The 10,543-nt window shown below is 43.0% G+C and overlaps 1 protein-coding gene across 1 annotated transcript; it reads left to right on the top strand.

Annotated features, from left to right (window-relative positions):
* Positions 1-59: 59 nt before the first annotated feature.
* On the top strand, positions 60-2,208 carry LOC122644858. Its single transcript, XM_043838232.1, has 4 exons — positions 60-382; positions 466-583; positions 758-1,075; positions 1,192-2,208. The coding sequence occupies exons 1-4, from the start codon at positions 60-62 to the stop codon at positions 2,206-2,208; spliced, it is 1,776 nt and encodes a 591-aa protein (XP_043694167.1).
* The last annotated feature ends 8,335 nt before the right edge of the window (positions 2,209-10,543 follow it).

A 10,543-nucleotide genomic window follows, 5' to 3' on the forward strand; every position in this document is an offset into this window, starting at 1 on the left:
AGGCATCAAACCATGTCACCGGCCTAGAGGAGGCATTCTAAGTTTTGAGGAAAAGCAAAATGAAGTTGAATCCGGCCAAGTGTGCTTTCAGGGTTACCTCGGGGAAGTTCCTCGATTTTATGGTCTTGAAAAGGGGAATAGAGGCCAATCCGGCCAAAATCAAAGCTATACTAGAAATGCGACCACCGGGCATAGTCAAGGACCTACAAGAGCTAACAGGGAGAGTAGCGGCACTCGGGAGGTTTGTCTCGGCTTCTGGAGATCGTTGCCTCCCCTTCTTTAAGGCATTGAAAAATAGAGCTCGGGAGAGACAGGCAACGGGAACTAGGCTAACTTTTGAATGGACGAAAGAATGTCAAATAGCGTTTGCGAAATTGAAAAAGTATTTGACCAACCCACCACTCTTGACCAAGTCGGAACCAGGGGACACTCTTCAGCTCTATTTAGCCATTACTATGGTTGTAGTGAGCGCGGTATTAATCCGAGGAAATGGTCAGGTGCAAAGGCCAATTTACTATATCAGCAAGGTGCTCTTAGATGCAGAAACCAGGTACAACAATGTCAAGAAGTAGCTTATGCTCTGGTAATGGCCGCGCGAAACCTTAGACCATACTTTCAAACCTATACTATAGAGGTAATAACGAACCAGCCTTTGAAGAAAATTCTGGACAAACACGACCATTCCAGATGACTGGTGGCATGGTCGGTGGAACTTGGAGAATTTGACATCTAATATAAGCCCCGTACTGCCATCAAGGCTCAGGCACTCGTGGACTTCATCGTTGAGTGCACTTTACCAGATGATGGGGTGGCACTAGAGGATGGTGCTACGGAGTTAGCGGAATCTTTGATTCTATATGTGGATGGCTCATCCAGCAGCAACGTATGTGGTGCAGGCCTAATATTGACAAGTCTAGGAGGGTTCTTAGTGCAATACAAGCTAAGATTTGAGTCCCAAACCACGAATAATGGAGTAGAGTATGTAGCCCTAATTGTTGGCTTAAATCTGACAAAGAGTCTAATGATAAAGAAAGAGTCTGATGATAAAGAACATCACTGTGCACAACGATTCTCAGTTAGTGGTTAACCAAGTGAATGGAGAATATGAAGTGAAGGAATCGCGCATGGCGTAATATCTAGGAAAGGTACGCCACCTAATTGATGGGTTTTTCTTACTTTCAAATATTACAGGTGCCCCGAGCACAGAATGCCTCCACCGATGCACTCTCTAGGCTAGCCACCTGGGAGTCTCAAGACCTAGGCCGAATGGTCTACATAGATGTTTTTGGCGTACCAAGTTTAGAAGAAACCAAGGACATACTCCCTATTGAAGTTAAGCCTTGCTGGATGGACCCCCTCATAGCCTATCTCCAAGGGGGCACACTCCCAACAAATAAAGAAGAAGCCAAAAAGATAAGGATGAGAGCAGCACAGTACACAATGATCGGAGGAGTACTATACAAGAAGGATTACGCCATGCCCTACTTGAAATGCCTCAGGCCATCCGAAGCAGAGTACATTCTTAGGGAAATCCATACAGGCATTTGCGGACAACACTTGGGGGGCATAGCATTGGCTCACAAGGTCATCAAACAAGGGTATTTTTGGCCATATTTACGAAAGGAAGCAATGAGTTTTGTATGCAAATGCATTAAATGCCAAACCTTCGCGCTGATCACACGTCAATCGACAACAGAGCTCACTTCCATCTCTAGTCCATTACCTTTTGTACAGTGGGGGATGGACATTCTGGGTCCATTCCCAAAGGCGTCGAGAGGTAGACAATTTGTGGTGGTTACAGTTGATTACTTCATCAAATGGGTGGAGGCAGAGGCATTGGCATTAATCTCAGCTGCGAAGGTGTGGAGGTTCTTCCTCCATTTCGTTATATACAGATATGAAATTTTGAGAACCCTTATCACGGATAATGGAAAGCAATTTGAGCAAAAGTTTAAGGAATTCAGTGATCAGTATGAGATTCAACTACGTAACACCTCGGTGGCCCATCCCCAATCTAATGGCTTGGCAGAAGCCAAGAACAAAATCCTGCTGGATGGGATCAAAAAGAAGTTGGAGACAGCCAAAGGATTCTGGGTTGAGGAGCTGCCGAGCATTTTATGGGCATACCGAACCACTACCAGACTAGCAATAGGCGAAACACCATTTATGTTGACATATGGAGCCGAGGCAATGACCCTGTGGAAATAGGAGAGACTTCACTGAGGGTACAACTCTATGATCAAGAAGCTAATGCGGAAGAATAAAGAGCAAATTTGGACCTGTTGGGGGAAATCTGAGAAACAGCATGTGTAAAGAATGTCGTGCACCAACAGTAGACAACACACCATTATAATGCAAAGGTGAAGCCAAGAATGTTTCACCAAGGAGATCCTGTACTTCGCAAAGTAGAAGTCTCTGATCCAAGAGCCATGGGAAAGCTAGCACCCAATTGGGAAGGACCATACAGAATCTTCAAACAAGTGGTGCCAGGAGCTTACCATTTGAAGACTTTAGAGGGGATACCCATACCACGGTCTTGGAACTCAGAAAATTTGAGAAAATTCTATCAGTAAAGGTCAATCCTCGTTTGTTTTAAATCAACCTTGGATTGTTTCAAATGCTCATATTACTACGTTCAATAAAGGCATCAATATTTGCTCTTCATTATTGGGAGCATTGATTCATTTTATAAGCAAGTTTCGCATGTTATTATTGATGTGCAAAATTAACAAAAACAAATAATGGTCATCCGACCATAATGGTGAGTTGCACCATAGTGGTGTTCCATAAAAACAAATAATGGTCATCCGACCATAATGGTGAGTTGCACCATAGGGCGTTCCACAAAAATAAACAATGGTCATCCGACCATAATGGTGAGTTGCATCATAGTGGCGTTCCACAAAAATAAATAATGGTCATCTGACCATAATGGTGAGTTGCACCATAGTGGCGTTCTACAAAAATAATCAATGGTCATCCGACCATAATGGGGAGTTGCACCATAGTGGCGTTCCACAAAAATAAACAATGGTCATCCTACCATAATGGTGAGTTGCATCATAGTGGCGTTCCACAAAAATAAACAATGGTCATCTGACCATAATGGTGAGTTGCACCATAGTGGCGTTCTACAAAAATAATCAATGGTCATCCGACCATAATAGGGAGTTGCACCATAGTGGCGTTCCATAAAAATAAACAATGGTCATCCGACCATAATGGTGAGTTGTACCATAGTGGCGTTCTATAAAAATAATCAATGGTCATCCGACCATAATGGTGAGTTGCACCATAGTGGCGTTCCACAAAAATAAACAATGATCATCCGACCATAATGGTGAGTTGCACCATAGTGGCGTTCCACAAAAATAATCAAAGGTCAATTGACCATGGTGGTGAGTTATACCATAGTGGAGTTCCACAGTTAACGGTTTTCCGACCATGAGATCGAAAGCCACACTACTAGGGGTTACATGATCAGCCGACCACGGAGAGAAGTTTACGCCAAGTGAAATAAGGGACCCAAAGTAAAAGAAAAATAGAAGGAACAAGTCAAATAGTAGAAAGTTCTTTATTGACAAATACCGAGTTGTATAGCAAATACATGATCGTTTTTACTAATGTTGGAATAAGAACTAAAAGTTGTACAAAATTTGGCAAAGAAGTATCAAGCATGCTCGGCTATAGGTGAATGCTTCTCCCGTACAATGACAGTGAAATAAGTGCGAGGTGCGCCTAAACCACGAGCACGAAGAGGGTTGCCTTGACTCGCCAAAAAGGAGGTCTGAGGGATGAGGGATGCAGGGGTTAAGAAGCATGAGACAGGAGAAGAAACAAAAAGGACGCCATGTGGGTTATGATCAACCCAGAAATTCATGATGCTCCACCCTGTGGCCCAACGCGACCCCGAGAAGCCTTGGGAGGCTGCTTCGCCAAATGGGAATCACCATACCGACATGTTTGAGCTCCTCTGAAGACGGAATGGATCCCATAGGCGGCCTCCTACCCCTGCCAAAGACAAGGAGGTTGAAGATGACAAAGAAGGCACCAGGTTTGGTCCTCCAGTGCACTGCTTGTGCAAAATCTGCCTTCCTCGAACTCTGAGGAGGTTGGGGAAGGCAGGAAACAGCCCCCTCAAAACTCCCATACTCTCCGTGGTAGCATGACCACTCCAAGCATTGGCAAGGGCACACCACACGAAGAGGTAGCCCACCAGCTTGGAACTACAAAAGACACTGTGTGTCGATTGAAGGTCGAAGCTGTAAGGGAAAATGTCGATTAAAGATCAGAGCTGAAAACAACTTCACCAAGCAGAAGGAGAGCATCCAAAAATAGGCACCCGATGTAGTTATAGAAGCAACGGCAGTCACAACACCAAAGAAATAAGAGGGCTTCTAGAGAAATGCAAGGAAGAAACCCACAGAGAAAGTCCATAGCTTCACTCTAAAGGAAAGAAGCAGAGAATGGTAAGGAAGGAAGAGGGAAGAAGTACTATTTACGAAGGAATGGGACGGTCCATATCAAAAGAGAATCCCAAAAGGCAGGAGGCAATATCCTGGATTTAAGAGAAGTAAGTACCAGGGGCCACGCGGTAGGCCCCCATTGCACCTATGCTTTTCAAAATATGTGAAAAGGTTTAAGAAGGGAGGCAACAGTTCAGCTTCTGTTTAAGTCTCATTAATGGCGTAGTAAACAAAGCGTTAAAAGGGGCTCAGATAATAAATGTTCTGCATGGGAAATTACAAACTAGATCATCTAAAAGATCTCTTAACCCAAAGTTGACTCTCGTCGCAAAAGGGGACATGCACCGCAAGAAGAAATGGTTCCACCAAACCAAGGTAGAGAACTGAGTATTAGGAGCCAGACAAGTATTGAGCATCAAAGGGATAAAAATTTCATAAATAAAGTATACCAGCTATTGCTGCCTGGCCAAATACAATGAATCAGTTACAAGTATAGGTGCTTGGGATGCTGAGGATTGGGGGGCAGTGGTCCTAGAACATTCTTGGGAGGAGAAAAAAAGGGCACCGAGATAGAAGATGGATCCAACCTCACCTCTTACACGGGAATTCTCGGATCAAACCCCAAATTGATCTTCCCCTACTTAAAGTGTGGAGCAGCTTTCTTTACTTTATTATATAGACGCTAGGCCCCCTCTAAAGCCTTATCTTCGTAAAAGCGCTGGAAGATTGCCAACTTTATGAGATATTCGATGGTGAGGTTCGCTGCAGCGTATTTCTCCACCCAGAGATAGTCAACAACATCGTCTACAATATCTCGAGCAAAGTCCAACCTTTCCAGCAGATCCTTCTCTCAACTTTCAACCGACTTGTAGCAGTTGAGTTCTTTCTCAAGGCGAGAGTTGACCCTCCACAGGGTAGCGTTTGTGTTACACCCGCACCCCAGATATTCCCTTATACCCAGGGCAGTTAAGACTTTACCAAATGGGTAATGCCTTATGACCATAGTCAACCCTGATAACCTTGAACTGGAAATACTATGATGAGAACCCCCTCGAAGACTTGGAAGTGTGGGCCAAAGCCCAGCCATTTTCCTTGAAGTTTGGGCCATGACAGCAGCACCGGAGTCACGAACGGACTCACTCTTACTGAATCCGCTCGAGGATCCGCCCGTGCTGTCATCAGCATTTCTGGGTTATTTTCTTGTGGGACCCACATACCCGTGTCCCGAATACCCTAATTGGACTCTTGGACCATATGAGCCCCTACCCTCGCCATGGATTGGTTATTTGGACCATAAAGTGGGGCCCACAAGGCCTAACTTAGGTAATTAATGGTTTTATACACCCTAGCCTAAACCAAACAAGACCTAAGGGCTAATAGGTCTAAGTGGGGCTTGGACCCAACCCAAATAGACCCTAACTAACTAAATGGACCTAAGGCCCAAGACTTGGACCAAACATGGCCTAATGTCTAACCCAAAACCCATTTAAGCCTAAAGACCCAACCACGTCCTAAAGACCCCTAACCAAACACTCCCTAAGGTCCCTTCTACCCCCTTAAAACTAAAAGAATCCCTTTATTTCCCTTATCTCTCCCCCTCCCCAAAATCGTGGAGGAGAAGAGACAAGAGAAGGAGAAGGAGGAAGAAAGAGGGAAGAAGTAGGAGTGGAAGAGGAATGAGAGGGGAAGGGAAGAAGATGGGAGCTATGCCAAAATGGCTAGCTGCCCCACATCTCCTTCTCTTGCTGACCGGACCAAGAAGGAAGAAGAAGGTGAAGGAGAAGAGATGGAAAGGAAGGGAGGAGAGCATGAAGGCTCACCTACCTAGCCTTGGACTCCACCCCTCCATGGGAGGACCTCACCAAGGTAATCTCCTCAAACCTGATTCTCCTCCATTTTTTTCCCCTTTGTTTTGGTGTTCTCTTGAGCTTGGATTGACCTAGAGTTCCATTGGGACTCAAGGTAGAACTCGGTCCCTAGTTGGAGCTCTAATAGAGCTGACCTAGGTCTGGTTTGAACCCCTTGGTGCTGCTATTGCAACCATTGTTGGTGAACTTGGGTTTTGGATTTTGAAACCCATCTCTTTGGACCAAATTGAGATCCAACCTTGTGGATCTTGAATCCATGAGCTCAAGCCTAGGTACTAGTGACCCTAGGGATGCTTAGACACCCCTCCCCTGTCCTTGAGATGCTAAGGAGCTCCAAGCTCCAAGCTGGAGCTGAAACTCCTTGAAATCTCAGAAGAGACTATTAGCAAACGAACGACCAAATCCATCTATCGTGGTACCGCCCATCAGTCCACCTAGTTTAAACCTTGTGTGTTGGCCTGAGCGAACGAAGGTACGGATTCACTTTGTTTGCCTCCGTCCGGGGCCTATTGCTCTCGGGTCTGTCTCAGGAAATCGAACGGATGCAGGAGCGGACCCAAGATACACATCCACCCGTGGATCTTCTCCCTTTTATGATTATCTCAGGTGTCGAACAGATCAACCACCGGACTCAAGTAAGAAGTACCGCTCGTGGGTCCGCTCGCTCTGGTTTCACTTTTAGCCTGAACGGAGTCAGGGATGGACTCATCTCTGGTGAGACCACCCGTGAGTCCGCTCGTGCTATCTTGGTTGAAACTTGGTTTTAACCATTGGGGCCTAGCATGGGACCCTTCTATACCTATTTTAATGATTTCCTTTGTATGTTTAGGTTGGTGCACCGGTGAGATTCATGTGAACCACGCCGGATGACACCCGATGCCTGAGGAGATTCATGCCAATCACGTCCAGTGACACCTATGCCTGGTGAGTGGGCTCTGGGTGACTTTGTTGGGTTTGAATATTATATAATTATTAATAATAAGCATGCTAGGTATATTTATAAGCATGGTACGCATTGCATTTTATTTAACTGTGATCTGTTATGAATGTGATAGTATAATGCTCACTATTGTATCGGACTATGGTGCCGGGTGTGCCGGTACTGGAACCCCAATTTATTTAGTTATGGAAATTATTGTATGTCATCCTGAACTGTATGTGTCATGCCGTGCTGGTACTCGGGTACTAGATGGAATGGGACGTTGATGCACCCGAAATACCTCTCGGGACGATAGGACCTGCATATAGTATACCTGTGGCTAGGATGCTTGTTCCCTTATGCTACAACCCTTGCCAACAGGGGTTTATGAGTTGGATAGTCTAAGCACCTGTGGTCTGTGGAGCTGGGAGAGGCCAGGGCAGGGGTAGTGATGGCTATCGGGGTTTGCCACTGGGTGGTCATGATGGCTTCTATCGGCACAGGTCCCTTCGTAATAATTGAGGACTCACTGGGGCGATAGGATAAGTGACCCTCAGTGTTTCCTAAATTATCATAGTAGCATATTGATGAGCACATTTATGTGTGAAATCTTAGGGCATAAAGCATACATTTTACCACATTGGACAGAGTTACTCGGTGCTTTCTTGTGGTTTTCAGGTTTTAGGTGAATTCTTGTGAAAATAGAGGAGATGATGCTAAGAAAATGTTTTTAATCTATTTAGAGGTGTTAATGGCTTGGATGCGTAGCCCATTGAGTCAACTTCGCAATGGTTCAAACGACACATGATTCCGAGTTGAAACGAAGAAGTTACGGCCGTTTTCGTAAAGAAGCACGAAAATGGTCTACAGGGGTTTATTTGTAATTATTAACAGTCGGCCGGAGACAAAGTGAAGCAAAAGTTCGGATTCTAGGGGCCTATAACCAGAAGTTATATTTCCAGTACCCGAAAGATTCCATTTGGAGGGCTCTAGACAGTCCAACTTCAACTTGAGATATCTTGGGCTCCCGAACTCCAAATTGGATGAAATTTGGATCTATTTTGGGTGATTTTTCGCAAGGAACACAATGGGGAGCCTATATAAGCACCCCATGCTCCACTTTTCTGAAGGACAGAATGAGTATTTTATTTATTCTTGAAGGAATCCTAGTCATCACCCTTACTCTCTCTCTCCTCCAACTTCTCAAGGGCACTTCTGAAATTCTATTCGGGATAGATTTATTTTGAAAGATATTTTCTCATCTATGGAAGGTTGAAAAATCAAAGCATCTTTGATTTTATTGCTTGGAGAAGATATCTACAAAGAAAAAGAAGCACTTGTTAGAATTGGAAGTTTACTTTTCTAGAAATAGAAAGTCTATGTAAACAATCTTCTCTTCTTCTTCTTTCTATTTTTTTTCCTTTTTTTCTTAGGATTCAAGGCATTGTAAAAGAGGAAGGAGAAGAGAATATTATCTTTTCTTAGGGAATATTTCTCCTACACTTCCCTCTTCTCTCTTCCCCTCTCTTCCTCCTATAAATACCCCTTGCCCTCTGGGTTGTAAGAAGTTAGTTTTTTTAGTTCAATTTTTAGTTCAATTTTAATTCAGTTTTTAGTGTAATTTTTAGTTCATTCACTTAGTAAAATTTCTTTTCTTCTTCTCCTTCTAAGTTGTGATTTTTGGCTTTTCTAAGTTCTAGTTTGCTTTTTGATTTTCATTTAATGGTTGTAATAGGTTTAGTTTATGCTTTAATTCAATTTAAGTCTTCAATTGGGTTGTAATTTCTTAATTCTAGTTTAGGTTTTAAGCCTTCTAGTCTAAGTTCTTAAGTTGATGACAAGACTTGAAGATTTAGAAGAGGAGGCCATGGTAAGTTTATGCAAATATTCAAGCGTTTCAATTACATTCATGCAAGCACATCTAGATTTTACTATCTAAACTCTCAATCTCATTCTCCCTCTCCTCTATCTCTCTCTATCTTCTTCTTCTTCTCCCTCTATTTCTTTTATTTTTTTTATATGGTTGTGGTATGTGGATGCACTTTTATTCTCTTATTTCTTTTTATGTGATTATGAAGTGTGGCTGCGTTTTTGTTATTCCTTCCAATTTTCGATAATTTGATAACTTAGATGCTCATGTGTTAGGACGCCAACTTATTTCCTTAATTTTGTTAGATGCTTATGAGTTAGGATGCATTAATTTTCATTAGTTTCATTAGTTTAATTTAACACTTTAATTTGGTTCACTTTGCATTACTTTTAAGTTAGTTAAATAGAGTGGCGTATATCTCCTCGTGTTTGACCCGTAGTTACGATTGACCTGTACGCTTACGGTATAATTTTTAAACTCAATCAAGTTTTTGGCGCCGTTGCTGGGGAGATTATTGACCACTTTATTTTTTTTATTTTTAAGTAATTCGAAGTGCTTTAGTTTCTTCTCTTTCTCCTCTTCCTCCTCTTTCTTTTAAAAAAAAAAAAAGTTTTTGAAAACCTCTTCTTGTTTCTCTTCTGTTTCAAATAGTGTGCGCCCAATCTAAAGTCCTTCATATACCCAAACCCGGCCAACCTTAGTGCCCCTTGATTCGTTGGGTGGTTTGGATTGGCATGTGACTTATCTTTGGAGGTGACCACTCTTGATAACAGGAAAGTGACATGGTGAGAGCGTTGGAAACATAAACGTATAGTAGTCCTCCACCCTATATCAGAATCCATTTGGAGTCGCCCGTAGGTGGCTCGTGAAGACTATATGGGTTCCCTTGCTGTCAACCTATATGGCAACCTTACAGCTTTGGAACCATTGTTTCGATTTCTGAGGGATAGATGCACTATCTACCTTGGGCTTCCTCTTGTTTTTAGTATTTTTTCTAGTCTTTTATTCTCTTTAAACTTTTTTGTATGGGAGACCTCAATTTGGGATAGGTGGTTAATTTAGAATAATGGGAGATACACTTCATTATAAGACTTTGGGGGAAAGATAGACTTATGCTAAGGCAACCATGATTTTGGAGGAAATGTTTAAATAGGTTAGGGAAGCCAAAAGTAGTGAGATAGAGAACAATTTTGCACCACCCCAGTACAATTTTGCTCCCCAACCCAACTATGGGCTTTCGAAAAATTTTGATTGGTCACATCCCCAGACAATCCATGTTATGGAAGGATGCCCTAATCTTTATGGGGGTAGCTATGATGATGAGAATGTGAGTCCTCAATTTCAATACGACTCTTTTGGCACTTACAATCAGGGGTAGAGTGATCATCCCGATTTCTTGTGGGATCAATGGAATAACCAA

Source organism: Telopea speciosissima, chromosome 11 (genome assembly GCF_018873765.1).
Source record: "Telopea speciosissima isolate NSW1024214 ecotype Mountain lineage chromosome 11, Tspe_v1, whole genome shotgun sequence".
In the NCBI taxonomy this organism is placed as follows: domain Eukaryota; kingdom Viridiplantae; phylum Streptophyta; class Magnoliopsida; order Proteales; family Proteaceae; genus Telopea; species Telopea speciosissima.

Coding starts and splice junctions, on each gene's coding strand:
- LOC122644858 (XM_043838232.1), top strand. CDS start 60: ATGAAGTTGAATCCGGCCAAGTGTGCTTTCAGGGTTACCTCGGGGAAG. Junction 383..465: donor GCGTTTGCGAAATTGAAAAA/GTATTTGACCAA, acceptor CTATGGTTGTAG/TGAGCGCGGTATTAATCCGA. Junction 1,076..1,191: donor ACTGTGCACAACGATTCTCA/GTTAGTGGTTAA, acceptor CAAATATTACAG/GTGCCCCGAGCACAGAATGC.